Source organism: Nesoenas mayeri, assembly GCF_963082525.1.
Source record: "Nesoenas mayeri genome assembly, chromosome: 6".
NCBI classification, from domain to species: Eukaryota; Metazoa; Chordata; class Aves; order Columbiformes; family Columbidae; genus Nesoenas; species Nesoenas mayeri.
Window position 1 is genome coordinate 8,743,921 of NC_137545.1, and position 25,755 is coordinate 8,769,675.

At 51.5% G+C, this 25,755-nt stretch overlaps 1 protein-coding gene across 1 annotated transcript; it reads right to left on the minus strand.

Annotated features, from left to right (window-relative positions):
• Positions 1–2,866: 2,866 nt before the first annotated feature.
• Positions 2,867–22,675, minus strand: LOC308041637 (uncharacterized protein; the record flags this gene model as incomplete). The annotated part of the gene is given in 13 exon segments (XM_080346489.1): positions 2,867–3,010; positions 3,014–3,066; positions 3,069–3,118; positions 3,120–4,655; positions 5,081–5,222; positions 5,920–6,029; positions 6,432–6,622; positions 6,743–6,870; positions 7,383–7,497; positions 9,323–9,412; positions 12,211–12,329; positions 19,019–19,206; positions 22,635–22,675. Coding segments are annotated over 13 exon segments (2,907 nt in total).
• Positions 22,676–25,755: the final 3,080 nt, after the last annotated feature.

The window sequence follows — 25,755 nt, forward strand, 5'->3', positions numbered from 1 at the left end:
AGTGGGGGCTGAGGGGTGGGATTGGGAGGTGGAGGTGGGGGAAGTGGGGCTGATGACTGGTGGTAAGGGTGGGAGGGGATGTGGGGGAATGATTGGGTGGACGGGAATGAGGGGCGCTGAAGGGGGACTGAGAGGTGAAGGGGGGTGTTGAGTGATGTGGAGTGGATGAAGGGGAGTGGGCTGACAAGGGGAGAAAAAGGGGCGGTGAGCCCCCCACCCACATGGGTGAGGGGGGTGAGCCCTTGTGTCACTGCAGTGGGGTTGGCATGCCAGGGTGACTGTCGGCGTGACCGCACGCGTGTTACCGTGCATGCGTGTCTCATCTGGGTGCACATCCGTGTGCACAAGAGTTAGTCTGTGTGTCTGTGCACACACGTGCATGGCAGCAACACCCAGGACACTGTGTGTGCATCTCAGTGTCAAGTGTGACCGCGCCTGTGAGCTCCACTGCTGCACATGGCACTTAGGGGACCCTGGGGACCCTGTCACACCTCTGCTGCTGTGCATGCCCAGAGTGGCTGGGGATAGCGAAACCAAGTGTGTCACACACTTCCGTGGGCTGGGCACACACAGCTACACACTCACCCAGAGGCAGGGGGTGTGTGCACACAACAGCCGTGGTCCCCCCAGCTCTGTCCTTCCAAAATGTTCAGACTCACATGCAGCAACAGGGCCAGGCACCGAGCAAGGTCAGAGCACAAACACACACGGCAGCAATCATCATGCATAACAGTCAATAGCATCCACACAGCTGCATTCCTCCCCCAAATTAACCTGCACAAGGTAAAAATACAGCCCTTCCCCACCTCTGACCCCAGCCCCATAACTCCCCAGGTGCAGGAGGAAGGGGTGAACCAGGACTATCCTCCTCCTTCAGCCACAGCCCAGAGAAATTAGACTTAGAGGTAAGCCAAAAAGGGGGCTTTTTTTTGAAAATTTGCTCAGTCAAGAGGGAAATGCATAAACACTGTTTCAGGTCAAAACAAACCATCACCACTATACAAAGCAAATCGCCTTTTAATACGTAACCAAATGCAGGGGGTGAGTTTCAGGACATCTTTTTCTCCTCCACATCATCCGTCTGCCAACAGCAATACAAAGAAGTCACAAAGCGTAAAATGAGGCACTGCCACACAAATAGATATTATATACACATATGCAGTGTATAAAGAGATAAGACACAAGTAACAGGGCACCAGGGGTCTGTCTCAGCCCCAACCAACAGAACCAGGGCAGGGGGGGACTGCCCCCACTCAAGGCACACCTGTTGGCACACCCTGGCTGGAGCAGGACAGTTTCATATCATGTTGCAAGTGCCAGGACAAGAAAGGCTGGTAAGCAGAGTGCATTCTGCTGCTTTTTGGATCCGCTGAGTTGTAAGGCTCTGTATCACGGCCAGTCAGCTCTTTACCCCATCCTAGGTGCTCTTCCAGGCCACTTCAGGGGGGGTCCAGCATATCTCCAACATTGCTCTGCTCCCACCCTGGAGCCCCAGCACAGCAAGGCAAAGCCAGGCATGAAGGAAGAGACCCAGAGAGATGAGGCTGCCCTATACCGGGACACTTGCAGGCTGGCTGCTGGGCTAGCCCTGCACTGATCACCTGATTTTACTCACTTGGCAAGCAGTACATGCGTAATTCTGGTGCAAGAGGCAGATGTGGTGCTCAGGGTGATGGATGCAAGGGGGGAAAGGTCCTCAACCACTCCTAACCTCTCTGATCAAGTTGGCTTGCCACATCTGGTCTCAAATCAAAGATCCATCCCCCACCATCATTGCTTTTTTTGTGGGTTTTCCCTGACAGATTTGCACTGCAGTGGGAAAGAAAAAAATAATTCACCTATTAGGTTAAAAATACAAAAGAAAGAGAATTCAAAGTGGTGGTGCTGGCCTCCAGGACAACAGTTTGAAGTGCAGAAAATGGGTCTGGAGCAGAGGGGCAGACAGCAGTCACTGCATCCCTTCCTGCCTTTCTTTCTTACTGTTTTGGGAAAACCACACAGTCCTGTGGAACTGCAGGAGTGAGTGCCCTTGTTCCTCCATCTGATTACACTGCTGAACACAGGGGAAGGTGGCAAGGACAAGACAATGACAAACCAAAGGGGAGTTTGGCTGGACCTTCTCCACCCTGCTGTAAAGGAAGGTCACAACCCAGTACCTGCTTCTCCCACACTCCCTGAGGAAGCTGCTGAGGAGCCCAAAATCCCAACGTGCCTATGCTCTCAGCAACTCCACCTCCCACAGAGACCCTTCAAATGCTGCTGAGCTTCTCAAAGTGCTTGGTAACATCCTCTTATCTAAAGGAGCTGGATCACCAGGGACTCAGGAGGAGAGGAGATGGAGAGCACAAGAGGGAGGGAGCAAGGGGCAGAGGGGCTCAGGCAGGTGGAGATGATGCAGGGGACTGAACAGTAACACAATGAAGGTGGTCCACACATACAGGTGATGAGGAGACCATGCTGCACCAAGAAACAGCAATTCACTGCTGTGGTGCCTGTAAGGCCAGCAGCTCTGTCTGCAAGATATTGTCAGGAAAGCACAGACTGGCAAGATTCTGACAGACCGCCCCTCTGGCAGGGCGGCCTCTCCCTGAAAACCTTCCAATGGAAAAAACACAACACAGTTCATCCTAGGCTGTTTGAAAACTCTGCTAGGGCACCTCATTTCAGGCACTGGAAGACAAAATCCTGAGTGACCACAAAGCATGGGGCACCACTCAGGGCCAGAAGAGCTCATAATTGCTGGTGGCTTTTCAAAATGTGGCTCCTAGTGCACAGTGAAGCTTTAAAACAGGCTGCCCACAACTGATGCTGTGCCTGCATCCCCTAGCACCGCCCCTTGCTCTGTCCGCACAAGCTGGTATATCCCTCAGGTCCTGCAGCCCTCACATCTCACCTTCAACTGGACCTCACAGGCACAGAGCGGCTGCCCCACCATGAAGGATGCTGATGCAGAGCCAGTGTCCTGCTCAGAGAAGTGTACTCCTGTGCCCACCTTTGCAGGGACAGCTGCCTAGCACCTCAAAACCGAGCCTGGTGAGGAATGTGCTGCTCCAGGGTGGCTCTCACTGGAAAAGGCAAAGCACCCAGCTCCTGGGGAAGGGATGTTTTAAAGACACTCATCTCCAAAAAAGTTATTTCCGTACTGGCACTCAGGTAGCGACACAAGGTCCACCTGCTGGGTGCTGGGATCCATGGTGGACCCCAACAGGAGTCCACCATGTTGCACCAGGCCTGCCCCACCACATCCCTGAGGACCTGCCCCAGCCTGCAGGAACCACTCACCCTGCTCCCCTTCCCAAGAAAAGCTGGGCTCCAGAGGGAGTATCGGAGGCTCTTTGGGGAAGCCACCATCCCCTGGCAGCTGGCTGACTCCTAGGGGTGCTGATGCTGGTGCAGGGAGAGCAGCATCCTCATCGCAGAGGTCCCCAGCCCCAGAGAACAAGGACTCATGCAAGCCTTGTGCAGGGCAAGGAGCAGGTTGGGAGGGCAGTGACCACAGCCCAGCCCCTGAGGGGCTCTCAGAGCTGCCAGACAGCAAATATTGTGACTTCAGGTGTGTTCCTGCTGCTTCCAGCTGTTTTGGAGCTGTGGATATCCAAGGCTCTGATGGGCAACTTCCAGGGGAAGTGCTCTGACCCAAAGAATTGGCTGGGTTTACCTGGACTGGGACATCATGCCACCGAGTCACTAGCATGTTTGAGTGCAAGGGAGGTGGGCAGCTTGAGCCCATCAGCTCGCACCCAGGCTGGCTCTCATCATCAGGAATAACATTATCTACAGCAGCAGAGGTGGCAAGTTCTGTTTGAGGTGCTTGCTCAAGGTCTGCCAGCTGAAGTGCAATAGAGGGCTTGCTGCTGGAGCCCAAGACATCCCGAACAGCCCCCTGCACCAGCCCAGCTGGGTTAAACAGGACCTGCAGTTCTGGTTGAGCGTAGCTGACCTCAGATACAACAGAGACTAGAGAGACCCCAGCGTCTTGGCCTTGTGCACCAGGTGCCTGGGGCTGTGGCTGTTCTTGAAGTGCTGAATTAGTTGCCCAGCAGTGCTGGAAGGGAGCCACAGCACTGTTTTCCTCATGGCAGGGTGATGCACAGCAGTGTGGGAAGTCCATGCTCTTCCCAGCATCCTCCCCAAGGAGCATCTGCTCTACACAGGAGGTCACCTCAGTGCCTAGCCTCTCACCAACCACCTGAGCTGCCAGCTCCTCTGCACCCAAGATGAGCAGAACCTCCTCCCACCACTGCAGCTCTGCATTGTCCACATTGAGGCTCTGGGTGGTCTGGCAGATATTTCCATCCACGTTGCTCTTCTCAAAGAGGGTTTCAATAACCAGGAGGGAGTCACTGTCTTTAGCATCACTGACTCCCTCATTCTGGCTTGGTCCATCAGACTCAGTGGTGAGATCTGGCAAGGAGAACTGAGGCATGTTATCACTGTGGGAGATGGATATGGATGCATCCTGCTTCATCATGGCCCCAAGAAGAGAATTGGGGTCTACTGAGCTCTGCTTCAAGTGCGAGTTTGCCTGTGTCTGCAGCTCCTCCTTATCCCGGAAGGGGTCCAGGTCATTCCCATATATGACTGCATCCCCCGTAGCAAAGACAAAAGGCAGCAGCAGGTTCCTCTCTCGCAGATGTTCCTCCCCTTCTTCATTCCTTCAGGGCAGAGAGAGAAAGAGATGGAAACAGCATAAGCACCTCATCTGGGCCAGGAAAATCCATGCTCCCAACAGTAAGATGGGAGCTCACAGCCCTGCCCTGGCCTTTGTAAAGGAAAGGGTGCTGGATTGGACTGGGTACAATGCTGCTCGTGGAGGGCTGGGGCTCCGGGGAGCCCGTGGGGAGGTCTGCATGGCTCAGAGAAGGGCTGCATGTCCAAGGCTTACCCCAGGCAGGAGTGAGAGTGTCCACAACCACCTTCTCAGACCTGTTTCACTCATAGCCCTCCACTACAGGAGAGCATGCATTGCAAAGTATCAACTGTGCAACCCAACCACCCTTTCCTCCATCTGCCCCAAGCAGCCCCATCGCCACCCACACCAAGAGCCAGTCAACACAGCCGGAGACCCAGTGATACTCACGACAGGACTCGATTATGGGCAATGATGCAGTCAGGCTTGCCTCCTTTGTACACCAGCCAGGCATTGCCCTGAACCCACACCCAGTTGCCCTTCTTGGTCAGCAGCCGGAAATACATCACCCCAGTCTCCCCCGTCTTCATTACTGCAGCAGGGAAAGAAGAGAGGTGGCATCGATATGGTCACATCATGGGGGCAGGCAAATGGCATGGGTAAGATGCCATAATGTTGAGCATCACCTCGTGCCTGTGCTGCGGAGGCAGAAGAGGCAGGACACAGCCAGCACATGATGCTGAGTGCTGTGCTGTCCCTGTCTCCTCCCCGAGGAAGCACCACCCAGCAGGGGAGAGACCTCATCGTGGTTACAGCTTCCTCACAAGGGGAGGAGGAAGGGTAGGCCCTGAACTCTTCTCTTTAGTGACCAATGATGGAACCCGAGGGAATGGCAGGAAGATGTGCCAGGGGAGGTTTAGGTTGGACATTAGGAAAAGGTCCTTCACCCAGAGAGTGCTAAAGGACTGGAACAGGCTCCCCAGGGAGGTGTCACAGCCCCAAGCCTGACAGTGTTCAAGAAGAGACTGGACAACATCCTCAGACACACGGTGTGAAATGCAGGGTTGTCCTATGCAGGGGCAGGAGTTGGACTCAATGGTCCTTGTGGGTCCCTTTCAACCCAGGACATTCTGTGATTCTATTCTATGACTTTATCACAGCCGCTCCAGACCCAGGATATTCGGCCCAGCAAGGAGCAACAGTATAGGCATGGCCAAAGCTGCAACAGTGGCAGGGAGCTACAAGGGTTCCCACAAATGCACCGACCCACATAGCCGCCCAGTACTCACTTCTCACATGGCTCTCCGCACAGTACATCAAGTCACCCACATGCAAAAACTGGTACCCGGACCCCCTGCTGCATAGCTCCGCTTCTGTGTACCCCAGGACAACCTGCCCCCTGGAAACAGGGCAGAAAGCCAGTGACACCAGGGATGGATCTCCCAGTCGCACGCCACCAGCCAGACATGACCCCTTGGCCAGCACCCAGCCAAAATCTCCCATTTTGAGTGGTGAAACTCTCCATCCTGGGGCTGGCTGATCTGCATCCTCTTCCACAAAACCCCATGCTGGGTTTGCTGGGCTAAAACATGGGAGCCAAGAAAGCGCTGGCGCCCAGTTAATCTGCTCTCCATGTTACTGGGCGGGGGGCTGCAGAAACTCCCAGCTGTGTACAGACAACAGCATCAGACACCTTGCCATGGGGGTTGCATCAGAACTGCACTGCTCCCAGGGGTTCTGGTTTTCTGTCCAGTGTCTGCAGCCATGGGTTTTCCCACAGGGAAGGCAGGAGATGCCCTACCAGAAATCATTGGCTGTGGGAGTGAAGTCCAGCTTGAACTTTGCCTTGTATGTCAGCGTCTTGATCTGAAGCTCCAGGATGGAAAGCGGCTGGAGGGGAGTCGCGATGGCAAAGAGGGCAAGTGGGGGCCTGTCCAATGCCTCCTTCTGCTGCCCAAGGAGGAATTTCAAGCGCCCACGGAAATGTAAGGCCTTAGAGGGGATCAGAAAATATGGGTGTGAAGCAAACAAGGTGATGGGAGCTGGCTGTTGCTCCCACCCCTGTGGGACATGCTGGGGGCAGAGGGGTGTCCCAGTGCAGGGCTGCCTTACCAGAAATCCTGAGGATTTATCCAGCAGGCAGCGGAAGCGGCAGGTGAAGCTCCTCTCCACAAAGGAGCATTTTTTGGGGCTGGGCATGGTGCTGCATCCAGCTGACAGCGTCTGGTTGGTGGGAAGGCCTAGGAAACCAAAGGGAAATAAAGTTTTCCAAGCTGCACACCTTGAACTCATGGCCTTGCAGATCTGCTCCTGGCGGAGACTGTGCTGCTGAAGAGAACCCATGATCTTCACCAAGATGGATAAGACTTTGCCATGGGAAATTACCAGATCATGATAGCTTCTGGTTCCCACTTGTTTCCCAGACAAGAGCAAGGCAACAAGCTGCCCTCCACTGAAATTAAAAGTACTTCAAACACTGAAAAGCAGAAGGGCTTGGGAAGAAACATCCCCATCCCTCCAGCATCACAAAAGACAGGATGTCATTGCTGTTGGCTGCTTTCAGTGACAAGTGGCCATGCCAACCCCCGGCACAGTTGCAAGTCCCATGGGGAGGCTATGGCATGCACCTCAGCACAGGGCTGTGCTTGGTGGCTATAAATGCCACCAGGAGGGCTCTCCAGCACCAGATGGCCTCACAGGGGTGGCCGGATAGTCCCTGGGGATCCCCATTTGGGACAGCCCCAGCACTCACCATGGGCAGTGTGCTGGGTGCTGCTGGGCATCGGGGCACCGTGCAGCTGTTGGCGGAAGGTGGCTCTGTCATCTGCGTGGATCAGCTCATACACACTCTGGTAGATGAGATCCGACTGGAAGGACACAAGGGGACAGGGGTGTCAACTCCTACCCAGCCTGGCAGAGGTGTCTGGGCGAAGACACAGCAGGAGGCTTTCCTTCATGGGTACTAGAAAGTGCAGTGATTGAGTGTAAAGAAATTAGAAAAGACAACCAGCTTTTTGTGCTGCATGGAGAACAGGGACCGGGAACCAGCTGCTCTTGGGAAGGGTGGCTCAGGAAGGAGGAAAAGGGAGCAGAGAGTGGGTCTGCCTTGGGAAATTGTGGGAATGGCTCTGAGGTTTTTAGAAGCAATAGAAATGGACATGTCTAAGTAACCCTGGCTGCTCAGGGCTGTCAACACCACCCACTTCCCCAGTGTCCCCTGAACACAGCTAAGCAAAGCTTTCCACCCCATTCCCCACACCGGCAAGGCTGAGGTTCTCCTGGTGTTACCCAGCCCTTCCACAGATGTTTCACACTGCTCTGGCTCCTCATCCTTAACCACAGTCCACTGGAAATGCTGAAGCTCCAGTTTCTTCCTCTGCCACAGGAGCCCCTGCCCTTAGGGAAGCTTTGCTTCCCATCTATGGGGTGAATGCTGCAGCAGCAGCAGCATTTTCCTGGCATGTCTTAATTCTATCTTCTAGTATCTTCTCAGGACCAAATTCAGACAAAGAGCCAGAAAGGCTGTGGGTTGTCAGAGGAGAATTTGTTTGTAGGGTACAAATAGCCAGTCTGCAACATCATGTAAGATCCCTCTTAACATTGCCATGCTTAGCCCTCTGCAAATAAATTGTGTTCTTCCACAGGATCAATGTAAAATACCATTTCGGGTTGATCAAAACATTTTGAGCAAACCAAACTATTTTTCCAGACCTATGTGGGGGAAATTGCTGTTTTAAAAAAAGGTTTTGTACATATTCTTTTTACTCCAAACTCACAGGAATCTGTATCCCAATGCAAACCATCTTCCTTCAGTGGGCCACCAGTGATGCTGGGCTGTAAGGTTGGCCATGCAGCAGAAACACCAGCAAGTCCTCACATCTCCTGCCTCCAAACACAGCCCCCTGCTACAGCTTTTCCCATCCCAGTCCTGCATGCTGCGGTGGTCAGCATGGCCCTGCCAAGTCCACAGGCAGCTCAGGCCACCGACTGCCATGTCCCTGCCCTCAGAAACATGCCAGAGAGGAGTGTCCTGCTTCACCAGACATCCAGGTACTTTGAGAAGCCCACTCGCTGCCTCTGACAGCTGTTGTGACTTGGGGCATCAGCCCATGAGGATCCCAGGGAGCTGGGAAAGGGTGCAAAGAGAGGTCAAAGAAGAAAATATATCAGTCTCTGCAGGCACACCAGGAACCTGTGCAACCAAATAGATCTGGCAGCCTCATGGTCCTCCTGTTGACTCAGTCCTTTGGCCAAAGGAGCTGGATGTCAGGGGAACGCGAGGTAACACAGTAGATGTGAGGAGAGCACTGTTTTTCCTTGGCATTCCATGTAACCCACACTACTTCAGGGCACTGACACTGCTCACCATCATGATAACCTCAGCCCTCGGTAAGTGAGAGCATATGTGCCCAGCAGTGTAACACAAGAAAAATCTCACACCCCTCTCATCCACAAAGATAAGAGGACACAGAGCCTGCCATTGCTCAGCTCGCATCTGTTCCTACTCAAGTCACAAGCATGCTCGTTGGCTTTCACAGTCCCTAAAGAACATGACTCATAGGAAAACACACATCAAAAATGACCCAAGGGAGCTGGGAAGGGAGAAGAAAAGAAAGCCCTGGCTACCAGGACCTCCTTCCCAGCCCTGGACTGCACCCATCTGCTTATAGCCAGCAAAAAAGTGGTACCCACCTGATGAAAGCCCAGGTAGTCCTTCACAGTAGGAGAGATGTAGAAGATGTAGCCATCTCCAGTCACGGCAATGACAAATCCATTGAGCGCCTGAAAGCATAAGCTGAGCCTAGAGTTACTCTGCCTAGTTTCAATCCAAATGCTGAAAGATGGACTTGATGGGAAGGGACCTTCTTTCTCAACACAGAATCCACACACAGAAAAAAATAAATAAATCAAGGCACCTTGTGACCACACAAGACTCTTAACCCTGGTTACTTGGGGAGGGATTTCTCACTTAGCATGAGCAACGGTCAAAGGTGGACTGACAACTTTTTCTAGACCTATTCTTGTCCTCTCACTGTGGGACATCGCCCCCGAAAACCTGCCTTTCAGTCCTTAGCACCTGAGGACTACACGACATCTCTGTCCCTCGGCCTCCTGCTCTCAGGTCCAAAGGTGCATTGGACAATTGCATCACAATGTACATGAAGTAAGACCAAATTCACAGCCACTGGTATCATTCAATGATGAGAATGCAGCTAAAACCAACACCCATCTTGAAAGAAAAAGAGGTGGAAAAATCTGGAAACTCAGATCCCAGGTTTGTGAAAGCCCTGACATTGCATCTGTGATGCCTGATGCAGCACTCCCTGGTCCATATAAGCATGCGGACTGTTTGATACATCATCGATAAGGAGACAGCATCCTGTTCTCATCTGTCTCCCATTACACAGGAGCACAACCTCTCCTCAACTGATTTTCTTCTTGTTCCTGACAAACATCTCAAGAGGACACACTGCTCTCAAGATGCTTGTCAGGAAGAAAACCCATTGCTCCTCAACTATATCCTCACATTGAACCACCACTATGAGACACCATACTGGGAAAATTACTCTCCTCTTGCCGATGTTCTAGATGACAGAAGCTAATGCTTTAAACACAAAGACCCCAAACCTCAGTTGAAAAATATCTTTATGCTCACATTATCCAAAAGCTTCACTTCACAAGGCTGGAGAGAAGGGTCCAGCTGCCCACACTGCTGCTTTGGCTCTGCTCAGCCTCTTCCCCTATGCAGAAAGGGAGCAGGAGCAATCTGCTGACACAGCTTGTGCATTTGCCCATATACAGCAACACTCAGGCTTGCCTGGGTGAGAGGCTGCATGTTGTTTGATGCCACACAGATCCAGCTCCCAGCAGGACTGGTCCTTTTCTTTTGTGCACTGCATCCCCCCCTCAAGGGGCCCTGAGTCAGACTTTTCTGCAAATTACAGTATCTGATTAAAATGCTCTTTGAGGGGGGAAAAACACGGGGGAGCTCAGCTGGGGGATTTCTGTCACATTAACACCTCACAAGCTCTCCAGATGCCTTCAATCACCCAAAGCTGCCGATGCTCTGGTGGCTCAACAAATTGCCATCATATGGTCCAACTCAAACCCCCAGAGAGCACTCGGGAGCAGGTCTGTTGTGACACTGGGGCAACTGCAGTCTCCCTCCTGGGTATCATGTTATTCCAGCTGTTCCTCCATGACTATCACACTTGAAGACAGCCAAGACCACTCCTGGGAGTGAAACCCACATGGGAGACTTCATGTGGTCCAAGCTTCATCACCAAAAGTCATGCTGGGCTCCGAGGAGTCACCACCTCAGCAAAACCACTCATAGGGGCTCATGCTGGGGCTCTCCTCACAGCAGTGTTCACACCTGCCTGCCTGAACGAAACAGCGGACATTCATGTAAAGCTGTGCAGGATGTATGGTGCATGTAAAGCACCAATATCAGACTTTAAGGAGAGCTGTGTATCCATATGCTTTTGTTTGGAGAGATGGAAGAAGGGAGAAGAGGACTCAAGTCCCAGAAAGCACAGACATATGCAATGTCAGGAAGACAGCTATGGAACAATTAAAGGTCTTGCACAGACTTGCCCTGCAGCCCCAAGGATTGGCACATTTTAAGCTGAGATGCCCAGATGTTTATTCAGCAGCCAGCCTTTTCATATGACTTTTCAATCTCATCTCCTTCAGCTTACACTTATAAATTACAGCCCAAGCAATAGCATCCTGACCAATTGATTCACCAGCTCCTTGTTCTCTGAAGTTCACTGACAGCTATTTCATTAGACACACACTGGCCTTTCTACAAACCAAAGCTCCCACCACCCACTGATTTTGTCCACCTCTGTCTCCTAGATCCATTTTCCCTTCTTTCTCACCCACCCCCAACCTTCAAATTGAACCCAGGCTTCTTCCATCCCAGGCAGTCTGTGAATTCAGACTAGGGAGCTCATGCAATGGCCCACGTAGGGCAAACAGTTCCTAGCAGATTTCTATCCTGCAGCTATCACTATTCCCCTCTTGGCATCTACTAGAACATAAGGAACCCACCACCCCAGAGAATCAATCCGTACACTGCTCTGTGATACCCCTGCACCTCTTGGTTTGGATGGATGAGTTTGTGCACATTGGGTCCGGTCCATGAGCTGTAGCAGGTCCCAAGGAAAAACGCCAGGTTTGGGCTCAGTGACAGCTACTGCCTGCAGCTACAGATGCAGACACCACCTGATGCCTTTGGGAGAAGGACACAACCCTCCACCTCGAGCCCTGCTCTGCTCACAGATGCAGTTTATGATACAGCCCATCCAGAGCTGCTGCAGTGTAACCAAAGGAGCAGTAAACTACAGCGAGATGTGGGAAGAAACACTGGGAATGAGGACCTGTCTCAAGGTGCTCAGTGCCTGCAGCAACACAGCAAAGCAGCTCCTAGCAAGGCAAGGTCTCCTCTTGCCCCACAGATGGGACCCAATGCTCCACAGGTGCTGTACAGTTCAGCAGACAGGGACCAGCCGTTGTGTCCAGCAGATGGCAGGAGCCAAAGGAAGACCCCAAACAACCGAGCTATGGCACAATACCTGAAGCAGCAGTTCCCCCTCAGGAAACAGCTCCCTGTTAACCTGCAGGTCCATCCCTCCAGTTCCTCCCGGGGCCCTGGGCTGATCCAGCATGCGGTCACCAATGTTCATAGCTGTGGCTGTGAGTGAGAGGGCAAGAAATCAGCATGGAAGGGGCAAGTTGGGAGCCTCTCCCTCTTCCTCCCCACCCCAGTGCTGCTCATGCACAGCTGCACCATGCTACCCAATGCACATGGACCCAGCTCAGACGAAGACAAGACCAGTGGGAACTGGAGTAGAGCCCCTTTACACAGCAATGTCCAACTTGCCCAATGCTTCATCCAAGAGATTATTTCTACTGCTTGGTCCCATTATTGGGAATCCTCACTTCTGTGAAGGTCTGAGGCAGAGATGCAAAGGACAGAGAAGAGGCGAGTGCTGCTGGGCTGCACAAGCCAAAAAACACCACCCAACACAGTGAGAAGTTTTCAGGTTAGGGCCTGTTAGAGCTGGCACTGACTTTAAGCCACCCCAGTGCCACAATGTCTGCTTTCCTGCCCCTCAGGGCTGACAGAACACTGTGGCAAACCTTCCCAAACCATCTGAGATGTCATTAAAGCACCCATATTTTTTCTCCCTTCTTTCCCCAAGGAATAACAGCCAAAGCCCATCTGGATCATGTGTATGGCTTCAATTTGCACATAATAGATCAGAATAGTTACAAAATGAAACATCAATTCCTTAAAAAAAAAAAAAAAAAAATTAAAATCTTTTGAAGGGCTGACTCCTCTTTAATGCATTGAAATGAAGCAAGCTGGCAGGGAAATTCAAAAAGAAACCAAGTTCTTCCAAAACAAAGCTCCAACAGGGCAGAGAACATTTTGAGAGGATGCACATGGTCCCCAGCTCCCTCCCAGTGTCCACCAGTAGCATGTTCAGGGAGAGCTGCAGTGAGCTGGGGAGAGCTGCTGTGGGCTTACAGAGTCCAAGACAAAATACCTATTTGCGCATTTTGTGCTTTCTAGCAAAGTTATTTCTCGCAACTCTCTCACCAATCTTAGCAAGGGGCTTTTAATCTCCCAGAGATGCTCACGTCCCCTATTCTCAAACACGGAGTGGTCCATTCTACACAGCTGACCTAGAAAATTGTGCAGAATCCATCTCCCATGGGACACACTGTGATGACCTGGCTTGGGGAGAAGGTCTGGAGCACAAAGAGAAGGTAAGAAACCCAAAGAGATGGTGTCTGCCAATTGCCTTGCCACCAAGCATCACTGCACTGGAGTTGCAAGGTCTGAACTGCAGGGTATGGGTTGTAACTGGTGCTCATAAGTATTGGTGGTAAAGAGCAGCTGGTGTTCACATCCAGTGCAGTCCTCAAAATCCAGAGGCCAAGGAAACACTGAGGCCAGCAAATGAGACACAATGCATCGTGTTCTTCCAACCAAATAACCCAGGAATGTGCGACATGAGCTCCCCTTACTTTCCTTATCACTTCAACACCTGTGGCTCATTCTTGTTCTTGCAGAGGAGTTCTCTGCTTCAAAAGACAGACACCCTGCTGGGATGGCCAGTGGTGGAGTGAGCATCCAGCAGACAGGCAGGGCTGAGGCTGCTCTCACAAGCCACAGCCACTCCTCAGTGGTCTAGATGATCTAGACACCTCCAGTACCCACTTTCAGGTGGTGACCCTCTTCATGTTCAAACATGTCTTGACTGGGCATCCTTCTCAACCAAGAAGTCAGGAGCAAAGTGTCCCTGTAGCTCTCCCCCTCCAAACAGGTGTCTGAACTCATCCTTGCTCAAATTGCCAAGAACCACAGGGCTAGGGAGCAATCCCAAGAGACGCCTGAGCACATCCAGACAGAGGACTCCAGGTCCATGTAACCACCTGGGATACGGAAGCTATTCCCAGTCACTTTTTGACTTGGAAAGGAATTCCAGGCATTTGCTGAAGCAACTTGGTGATCATTTGTATTTTCAAAGTACTGGGATAGAGGCTATTGGCATGTGATGTTTAAGAGAAGGGATGAAAATCCACCTCTGTCACAAACCCCTACACCAGCCAGAAGAGGCTGCCTGCTGCCAGAGTGATGCCCAAAGACTGGAAGGCTTCCATTTAAAAAGCCAGGGGAGATGTTCTCCAGGGTCAGCACAGTAATGTTTTCAGCATTAATGACTCAGACGAAAAGCAGGGAAAGGAGTCCCTGGTTTTGGAGGACCAGGAGCAAGAGCATCCCTTTGGGTTGGCCAGGTTGTTTTTTTTGTTGTGTGTTGGGTTTTTTTGTTGTTGTTGGGGTCTGTCTGTTTGTTTTCCCCTCTGCAAGGGGGTTTCTAAGCTCTGCACTGCAGAGAAAATACCTCAAGCATGAGAAAGAAAGAATGAAAAAGGAGCAATTTAATCTCTTCACTTTTTGCTCATCACATTGATGAAGACAAACACAGCAGCACAGCCATGGGGGCTAACACATCCCTTGCCTCTGGCATAGTTTTGTCACTGAAAAAAATAATTAGTAGCAAAAAGCCCCCTGGGATCAGCTCTGTTCTCATGGACAGAGTTACACCCACAAGAGATAACAGACTTCACGCATGGGAAGCATTTCTCTCTGAACAGGCTCCAGAGATGCCTTGCATCAAGAAACTGGGAGCTCCCAGCTCTCCCAGCAACACCACACCATGTGCAACTGTTTTCTTCTTGGACTCGATCCCAAACCCTGTCAAATTAGCACCAACCTCTGCCTCAGCTGTTTAACAAAGGCAGCATGCCAACCAGAGCGGGCTCATGCCATCCGAGTAAAAAGGCAAATGCCAAACTCACAGATTATAAATCTATCAGAAAAAGTCACCCAGGGTTTTCGCAGCCTCCTGCTGCAATCACTCCTGAGAGTTCCTGCAGGATCTTGCCCAGGGAGGGATTTAAGCTTGACTCCTGTCACTGCATCAGTTAATTCAGGTCCAGACTCCTGCAGCTCTGGCCCACAATAACAGCAAAGCAGATGAATAAAAGAGCTAATTTAATGCTGACTGCAGTGAGATGACCTGGTGAAACCTGCTGCCAGCTGCCTCGCAGCACAGCTTCACAGTGGCAGAGGTGGGAAGGGACCTGGTGAGAGGTCCTAGGCCAAGCCCCTGCTTCAGCAGGGTCAGCCAGAGCAGATTTCCCAGGATCGTGAGCAGCCTCCAGCACAGATGGCAGGTGGGGATTTTGGAACTAACTTTCCTAACCACACCAGTGCAGGGATAGAGAACAACTGGGGCTGCTGGCAGGAAGCACAGGCCTGGGAGGATTCATCCTGCGTTCCTCCATAGACAGGGGAATGGATTTTTTACTTTTAACCTGTGACACAGCCTGGGCAGGTGCACGTTCAGGGTCACTCACCAGCATGTGTCTCCCTGCCAGATTGGTTATAACCACATACTTTGGCTCCATGTATTAACCCTTTGCCTAGGAGAAAGGGAAAGTACCCAGACTCAGTAGAAATGCTGGAAAAGAAGAACTCTCTGTCAATATGGCACCAATTAAAGCTGCCTGGAGACAAGGCAACAGGCTCAGGTTGCTAAAGAAAAGAGGCCAAGGCAGCAGAGGACAGGGGTGCTCACCAGGCGATGCCACGCTCTGCTGCTGCAGGAGAGAAGCCTATAAAAAGCAGAAAGCAGATAACAGCAAACTGGGAGAAAAAAAATAGCACAGCACAAGGGCTTTGGTCATTGCCCCCTGAAATGCCTGATGTGATATACCATGAGCAGACTGCTATGACTTGCAGATGACATGGCTCTTCATCAGGCAGGGCTCAAAGTGAGGTTGACCTTGATGAATCAGTGGGATGATCTGAAGTCAAACAAGATGAACTTCAGGGCAGACACAGGCAAAGCAAGAGGAGGGAGTGGGAAATCACAGGCGCAGAGGCCAAATGGAAGTAATTAGCCTGGCAGAATGGGTCTCCAAAGCGGGGACAAGGCTGCCACTGAACATGAACCCATTCAGCGATGATCGCTTTTCCAAAGCAGTTCTCATGCTGGGAAGCACATGGTGAGCACATCCAGTGGGAACCAGTTCTGCTCAGAGGCAGGGGTCCCAGCTGAAGAGCCAGGCACAGGGGTCTCCTCCTGGGGACCAGCATCCCCAGCTGGAGAGGGCCCCAGGAGAGTCTTGAGGGACTGGGCATGAGGCAAAAAGCTAAGAGAGCCAAGTTTCTTCAGTCCAGGTAGGGAGAAAACATGATAGGAGCCTCTAAGTACAGAAAGATGCTGATGGCTTCCTGCCTTCCACATGCTCTGCCTTCACCAGGGGCCATCACCCATTCACTCAAGTCCAAAGCACTGGCAATGACATATGTCCCGGTCCATGCGTCTTGACTCCCCCTCCATACAATACCACACTCACACACCAGTCCTGCCTCCCCTAGCTGCAGGGATCATCCCAGCAACCGCTTTTGCAAGCAGGTTATAAAAACAATTCCAGTAGCCTTCCAGGCTTTATTTGCATCACAGCCTGCAGTCCATGTGCTGTCAGCAGGCAGGGTAGCATGGTGACTATGCCCCAGCCAGGCTCTGCACCCATTTTCCCTCTTAAACCAGACATGCTAGGTGCTGCAGAGCCCAGTTCTACCAGTGAGGAGGGCTGGCTGCTGCCTTTCTTCAAACATCAGCAATGCAGGTTAATGTTGTGCCAGCATTGCCTTGGACAGAAGGACCCACCACATCCCCAAATCAACACATCTTGCCACCATGGTATCAGGCTGCCTACCCCGATATCCATCCTGCATCTCATCCTGTTTCTCAGGTTTGTCTCCCAAAAAGCAGACAATGGAGGAAGACACATTCCACAAGTTTCGCTCTTAGTCCAATCTTGCCTTTGAGGAGCCCAACAGCACCCAAAGCACATCCAATGCTGTGCATGCAGCAATCATCCCTCTTGCACAGAGGCACCTAGCACAAGACATTCTCCCTCTACAGCAAGATGCCTCTTCATGCCCCCATCCTGTCCTTTGGGGTTCTGCTTGTGGGGCAATGCTTCTGAAGATGTGCCAGAGGTGCCTGAGGAACAGCTAACACCATGAAACAGGCCAGTGCCAGAGGCCAAGTAGCTGGCACCTCCAGGGCAAGGAGAAGGGCCCACCACACTCACAGCCACACTGGGTGGTCTGCCAGCCAGCCTCAGGTCCTTTGTAGAGGTAACACACTGTTGCGATGCTTCAACACTCCCCATGAAAGGGAGTTGGACGAACAGGAGGGAGCTGCTCTGTTTCCCAGCTGGGAAACCAGCTCTGCAGGAGAAATCCCACCAGCACAGCCCCTTGTGTGAGCTACAGCTTCAGGAACAGGAGCTGAACCATCTACAAAGGATTGCAGAAAAACCCTGGAGCCCCCAGTACAAATGTTTTTATCAGCAGTAGCTATCTCAGATACATCAACAATTCCTGGAAATCCAGAGGGCAGTTGCTACTGGGAACTGTGAGCAGCAGGAAGGGAGCTACACACGCATCAGTGAAAAATACAGCAGAAAGCCCCTGGTGCCAAGAGCAGAAGAAAACCAACAGTGATGTCCAGCCACAATTGTTCTGCTACAGCTGCTGCCCTGTACCAGGGTCTCCACAGCAGCAAGGTTGCAGAGAGGCAAACACGAGGAGATTGGTTTTCCAGGCACATCAGCTCAACCCTCCATCCTGCAAAGACGATCTGGGGTCTCTGGGTGTGAGGCATCACCCTCAATCTCACAGAAACACTCATTAGAGGAGTATAATAGACCCACCACAGCTGAGGCCAGTGGAGTTATGGTGGCAAGCACAGCAGTAAACCACCAATGTATGAGACCCCCCCACCAAGGAAGAAAGGGGAAAAAAAACAAGCTAACGAGATGCCAAACCAAACAAGGGCCTTAGGAGCAGCTTTGTTTAACCTACCAACCTCAACAAATAGAGCAGCCCCGTGCAACACCTCCTACCCAGCAGAGACAGCAGCCCACAGATCCTGACAATTTTCAAGTTAATTTAATTATAAACTGCATTTCCAATTAGGTGAGGGAAATGTTGCTATTCAGGACAACACACTGTTTTACCTATTGCTCCCTTCTTCACCATGGGCTGCTGGGAGTAGGACACAGGAGGGTTTTTGGACATACAAGAGAGGCAGCATGGCAGCTAACGAGGAGCAGATGAAGGAGCTTTGCAGGAGGTCTCAGCTGCTGGGCAGGCACCCAAGCTGCTCCCCTCCACCCACAGTGCCATTTCTGTCAGACACCCGCTCTGAAAGCGATGGGAACAAGGTCCTCTGCTCCATGTGCTGCTCCTGGCCTCCCCCCAGCCTCTCCCAACCCCCCCGCCTAGCCTGCTCTCCATCTCTGTAACTGTTTTCTAGACCAAACAAGGTGGTCTCACTTTCCCAAGGATGTTGCTTTTCTGAGACACCAACCACCCATAACTGACTGAAAAGGATTAGATTTGAGTGTTCAGCATCCAAAAATGAAGGAGTTTCCTTCCAAAGGGGACACAGACAAAGCCTGTGGCACGGTGACAAAAGGCCTGAGGAATATTATTGATGTCCCTCGGCACAGCACCTGCCAGCAACCATTGCCAACTCGTCTGCATTTCTGGAGACATGGCAATTTCCTTCCTCATTTTCCAGGGCATTTTCAGACCACTATCTCATGGAAAGATCAACACTGATGCATTAACAAACAAGGGTCTGATACCACAACGCATTGTCATCCTATCTTCAGAAGATCCAGCTCTCCATCCCAAGACAAACATGGCTTGGGGTGGGACATGAGCCGTGCAGTGGGGATTGACCCCAGGACCTTTTTCACCACAACACCAACACAGACACTCACCCATCAAGTAGCTCTTCACCTTCAGGTACCCAACAGCCAGTCGGAGAACAGAGAGTTTATCAAGCTGGATGCGCACATCTTCAGGGAAGGGCAGCACGCCAGTCAGCTTGTTCAGCTCCTGGTTGAGCCTGTCTCTGTGCCGCTTGGAGGGGTTGGACTGCACACCTTCAGGGGGTGGTGGTTTGTGGCTGGAAGAGGCAAAGGAGTTTAATCAAACTGGGCCTGTCCAACGGGCTCTTTCCAAACCCATTGTTGACTTTACTGCAGCCACAACAACAGTAAAACATCAGGTGGCCAAGGTAAGGCCATGTGGCAGAAAGAACAAGCCCCAACATGCCCACAAGGTAATGGCTGGGGGAGACATGGCCATCCCAGCTGGCCACCTTGTGCAGCCTCAGGCATAATGTCCTCCAGCTGGGGTGACTGTCAGACAGACACCTTGAAGAGACAGCTCAGCTGGAGATCACAGTGTTGCTCCCACCTCCTAGCCTTGGCAGGGAATGGGACACCAAAGGCAGAGACCTACAAGCCATCAGAGCATTTCTTGGAGGTCTAGTTAGCCTCTTCTACCCACGCTGTTCTCCGGCCACCCTTGCTCCTTTTCCCCATCCCATACAGCAGGTCTCTCCCCAGCCATGCTCCATGTGCTCACCGCAGGTGACTATGGCAAGCCCTACCTTGAGTTGCTCAGACGACTCATATCAGATGTTCTGCCTGCCCAGGACTAAGCAGCCCTCAGCCAGGCCTTAGCAAAGTGCACACTAACAAACAGCAGAATGGAAAGTGGGAAGGTACAAAATTCTTTTTTTTTTAAATTGAATTTATTTCAGTTAGCTTCTTCTAAGCTTCCCCTGACTGCTCAGAGCCTAAATCCATTGCTTTACTTCCCAATATTACAAAGAGGAACACACATGGAAGTCAATGACAGCACTTGGACAAAGAGATACTACATCGGGTGATTTAGGGCATAGCATTTAGAAAACAGACTTTGTTTAAAAAAAAAAAAAGTGGCTTTTAAAAAAATTTGTTTTCTTCCAAATTCCTGTTGCTTTCAGATGGGTATTTCCAACCTAAAACAACATCTGATGCCAAAATTAGGCTCTAGGACCAACCTTCAGTCTGCAGAACAAGTAGGGTCCATGAGAGCAGCTCTTGTTTATCTTAAGCTCATACGAGGACCCAGCCCCATCAACTGCAGGTATTTTACAAGCTACAGCTGAAGTCCCAGCCACAGCAGTAAGAGGTTAATGACTCTAATGAGTCTGGGATGCCACCTTGTCTCCTTTGGTTTTGAACACAGATTTGAATTTTCTAGCTTGAAGAAAAACCCTTCAGACCCTCACTCTGTATTTGGTTAGATTGCATCCCCTAACATGCAACTCATATTGTTTTGATGTAATTTGTCTAACCACAAACTCTCTCTCCGCAGGCATCCTTGCTTCATAAAGCAGCCTCGGGTAACAGGATCTGCCAGTATTTAGCAGCAATTCAAGCTCTCCCCTCTACTACCACTCTCAAATCTCATCTGGCAGGACTCCTCATGTGTGTGACAAGAGAGGAAATTAGTATTAAATGAAATGCAGTGAGGTGCCTGTTGAATTTTCATTGCAGAGAGCTACCGTGGGGTCTTCTAAGCACACATGGAAAACTGCAGCATTTCTCTAAGAAAGCTGTTTTGTAGCATGCATCAGGAGGGATATATCCTGCTTCCCAGAGAGGCTGGGTACAACTCATCACCAAACCTGTCTGTAAAAGCTGGGCAAAACACACTAGCACTGGTGCTTTTATGTACCACATTAGGCTAAAGGAGGGCACCCCAACATCTGTTCCTGCGTGTCCTCAGCTGTAGCACACAGGGTACTTCACAGCCACCCTCAAGAGGAGGGATGACAAAGGAAAATGCAGGTGAGCACCGCAGGAAACTACATTTCCCTCACTCACTGAAGCAATGAAGCTTGGTCTAGATGTTTAAAATCTCCTTAAATTCCCTGCCCTTCAGATTGACTCCATCCATACTTCAAGGCAAAGCTCTAGGTCTCTGCAGGCATCATGCAAGGCTGTCCCAGGGAGCACTGCTACCCAAGCACAACCCTGGAGTTCAACAAAGCAGCTCAAGACCTATGTAAGAGGCAAGGAAAAGGCATTTTAAAGAGGTCTAAGCCCCTGTTCACTCTGCAGGAGCTCTAACATGGCACAGGCTTATGAAATGGATACAGTGCGGCCATGCCACAAAGTTCACAATGAAGTTGCTCCAAAAAACCTCTGAACCCCAGTGTAGACGGGCTGGAGCAGAGCCGCAGGGAAGACTTTGCCCCCAGCAGGGCAAAGGCTGTGCCACTGATGCAGTGTTGTTTTTCTCCAGCTGCCCTTTGAACAGGGAACCCAGCAAGAAATTCACCACTTTCGCAAGCTGGCAGGTATCAAGAGATATTAACTATTAATGACAGCAGAGCTGATACATTGTCTCCTAATTTTTATTCTTTTTTTTTTTTTTTTTTTTTTAATAAGTAAAAATCCCTGAGCAAACTGTAGAGGGACCAGAGAAATCCATAACCCCATTCTTTCCTCCCCACCAGGCTGGCCGTGCATCCCATAGTCCCCAGCCCTGCTCTGCCCAGCCTCTCCCAATAGGACCCTCCTGCAAGAGCTGCCCAGTCACTAAAGAAAATGATCTCTTCTGATTCTCGAAGTTTCCCTTGCAGCAACAAGTATCAAGGTCCCTTCTGCTCCAAAACACACCTTCTCCTGCACCTTGAGCAATGCAAATCCAGCCCAAACCCTCAGCCTGGCCACAGCAGCCCTACCACAGAGTTGGAATTGTTGCTTTGAGGCAAGTAGGAGAAAGGTTTGAGGCAGAGCAACTACCCTTCATGTTTTCACACTTCTTTAAAACTCCCTAATGAACACTCAGGGCATGGTCTGGTTCACCTTCCCACCATAAATTTGTAACCCTCCTCCATCCCAGACTTGGGTTCCACTCATCTACCTGCCCCCACTATCCCCAGAAATACATATACACTTTTATTTTCAATATGCCTGATTACCTGAGATAAACAGGCTGATGTGACTTCAGAGCTGGGATGGGGGCATAGGGGTCCCAAAGCCAGGAGACTTCAACAACACATCAGGGGAGCATCACGCAACAGCTATTGAGCAGCATGCTCATTAATTATTAAGGAATAGTTACCTTTTGGTAAATAGTAATTGTTGTACATTTGATTTATGCAGGCAATGAGACATAAGGCAGCCTGCAACTCAAACACCCCAACAAGCTTCCCCACAGGAGCACTGGGGATGCAATACAACTGTGCTGGGGATTTTTGGTTTTTTTCCCCCAGCATGCCAGGGTCTGCAAAGCATTACTTCCAATTAATCCTAATTAAAACAGAGCAGCCCAAGCATGCTGTCCCCTTACCTCTTTTTCCTCTTCAGTGCTTGCATCAGAGCAGCTTGACACAGTTCCCTACACCCAGTTGAGCTCTCACAGACCCGCTTTCTGCTGCCCTGCCCGCTCCTGCACACCTGCCCCAGCTTGCACCACCTCCCCGGCTGCTGCCAAACTATCGACCAGAGGAAAAGAAACCTCCCTGGAGCAAGCCCGACACCCCCCCCACACCTCTTCGGCATCGGCTTCTTCCTCTTCCTCCTGGCGAACATCCCGGTGAACATCCTGCCGGCAGCACCGGGATGCGGAGAACGGGTGGCTGTGCCCGGGGCAGGGTTTAAGGAGGACGTCATGGGGGCCGCCCCCCCGGGACTTCGAACCGACCCATCGACCCGGGGATGTTGGGTCCGTGGCACCTGGGTCACCCGTGTGCAGCAGCTGCTGTGCACAGGGGCCTCCGTGCCTATGGGTCACCTGGGAAGCACCGTGCGCATGGGCCACCCTGCCGAGGAGCTGCTGTACCCATAGGCCACCATGCCCAGAGGGTCACTGACCCAAAAGTCACCGTGCTTGCAGCTCACTGTGCCTTTTAGCCACTGCACACAGGAGGGCACCAAGTCCTGGGAGCCACCGTGTCTATGGGCCACTTTACTGCAAAGGAGGGTGACAAAGCTCAGGAGGGTGACAAAGCTCATGAGGGTCCTGGAGCACAAGTGTGATGAGGAGCAGCTGAGGTAACTGGGGCTGTTCAGCCTGGAGAACAGGAAGCTGAGGGGAGACCTTATCGCTGTCTACAACTACTTGAAAGGAGGTTGTAGCATGGAGGGGGTTGGTCTCCCAAGTAGCAAGTAATAGGGCAAGAGGTATATGGCCTTAAGTTGTGCCAGGAGAGGTTTAGTTTGGATATTAGGAAAAAATTCTTAATGGAAAAGGTTGTCAGGTGTTGGAACAGGCTGCCCAGGGTAGCAGTGGAGTCACCATCCCTGCAGGTGTTTAAAAGGCATTTAGATAAGGTTCTTAGGGACATGGTTTAGTGCTAGAGTTAGGTTAGGTTAGGTTATGGCTGGACTTGATCCTGAGGGTCTTTTCCAACTGAAATGATTTTATGATTCTATGAAAATATGACCACTTCTGGACCAGTTCCCTTGCTCCTGTCCTGCTGTGATGCCTGCAGGATAACGTTCACCAGCAGGCTCATGTTTGTGGTCTCCATGCATCATGCTTGGTGGCTGCGATTCCAGCACGGATTGGGCAGAGCTTGACCTCTTGGTGCTGTGGGCACAGCTCTCTTATTCCCATGTGGGTTCAGAGCAGCACAGAATGATGGTCCGAGAGAGTCAGCCCATCCCATTCCCTGGTCACCCCTTCAGCATCCTGGCAGCCCTACAACCTCCATGGCAGATTTTTTCCTGCCCTCTCACTGCAAATACTCGCCTGACATGCCAGTGTGTTGTAGACAGAGCTGTTAAGGATAAAAAGCCAGTCCCAGACACATTTTTTTCTGTTTTGTTTTTGTTTTTTAAACCATTCGCAGTTTCCAGGCATAAATTCTTGAAATGAAATGTGATCACTTCTTGCCAAGGGGCAAAGCAGGAGCATCTAATGGTATCAGAAATGTCCCAAGTCAGCAGAGCTGATGTCAATTTGATGAGAAGAGTGTTAATACATTTTGTTTATGGCCTTCTGAGACCATGCTTAGAGATCCAGCAATCTAGCCATACTTTTAATAAAGCAGGCAGAGATCTGGCTCAGCCCTGGAAATTGCACTCCAGTGTCTCCACCAAGTGGAGAAGGGAAGCTGTGGGAGGAAGGTGTCCCAGTGCCAGCCCTGCAGGCCGAGTGCTGTGGGTCACCATGGGTCTATGTCAGGGTGACACAGAACCAGGGCAGGGAAATGGCATCGGGTCTTGGAGCTGAGACAGAGCTGGGGAGTCATGAAGATGCTGCAGAGGCTGGGGCGGGAACAGGGTGGGAGGATCCCCAGGGCTGGGGTTAGTTGTGGATCTCGCAGTCACAGGCAGGCAGGGTTTTGGGGAGCAAAGGGGGGCAAGATCCAGGGGAGACAGAGGCAAGACCCTGCAGCACCTGAGGACCAGGGCTTGTGGTGTAGGCAACAAGATGATGAGCTGGAAGCCAAGGGGGACCGCAGCACAGGCTGGACCCATGCTGATGGGACACAGCCCCACAGCCTTTGCTGGATGGGGGTCAGGACAGGGCTGGAAGCGCAGCGTGGTCCTAGGTGCATGGGAGACACTTGGTATGGGGCACAGGCACCCCTTTCCACCCTGACATCTCTTTGATCCTTCTTCCCCTCCATTGTTTCAACGAGGCATGTCCAAGTCCTCAAAGCTCAGTCAGGAGCTGAGCATCAGGAAGCCAGAGTATCTGGTTCATTCAGAGGTTTCTCTGCAGTTTTTCTGGTCCCTGACCGACAACGGAGGTCAGGCTGGCTGGGCAGATGGATATTTTCAGATGCAAAGCAAATTTGCTCCAAAAGTTTCCCAAAGCAGAGCGGTTACATATTCATCAGTGGCTTGGATGAGGGAATAGAGTGTACTATCAGCAAGTTTGCTGTTGACACCAAGCTGGGGGGAGTGGCTGACACACCAGAGGCTGTGCTGCCATCAGAGACCTGGACAGGCTGGAGAGTTGAGCAGGGAAAAATTGAATGAAATAGAACAAGGGCAAGTGTAGAGTCTGTCATCTGGGCAGGAACAACCCCAGGTTCCAGTGTAAGTTTGGGAACGACCTGTTGGAGAACAGTGTAGGGGAAAGGGACCTGGGGGTCCTGGTGGACAGCAGGATGACCATGAGCCAGCACTGGGCCCTTGTGGCCAGGAAGCCAATGGCATCCTGGGGTGGGTTAGAAGGGGGTGGTCAGTAGGTCAGAGAGGTTCTCCTGCCCTTCTGCTCTGCCCTGGGGAGACCACACCTGGAATATTGTGTCCAGTTGTGGCCCCTCAGTTCCAGCAGGACAGGGAACTGCTGCAGAGAGTCCAGCGCAGGGCAACAAAGATGCTGAAGGGAGTGGAGCATCTCCCGTGTGAGGAAAGGCTGAGGGAGCTGGGGCTCTGGAGCTGGACAAGAGGAGACTGAGGGGTGACCTCATTAACGGTTATCAATATGTAAAGGGTGAGTGTCAGGAGCATGGAGCCAGGCTCTTCTTAGTGACAACCAACAGTAGGACAAGGGGTGATGGGTTCAAACTGGAACACAAGAGGTTCTACTTAAAAATGAAAAGAAACTTCTTCTCAGTGAGGATGGCAGAGCCTGGCCCAGGCTGCCAGGGAGGTTGTGGAGTCTCCTTCTCTGCAGACATTCCAACCCACCTGGACACCTTCCTGTGTAACCT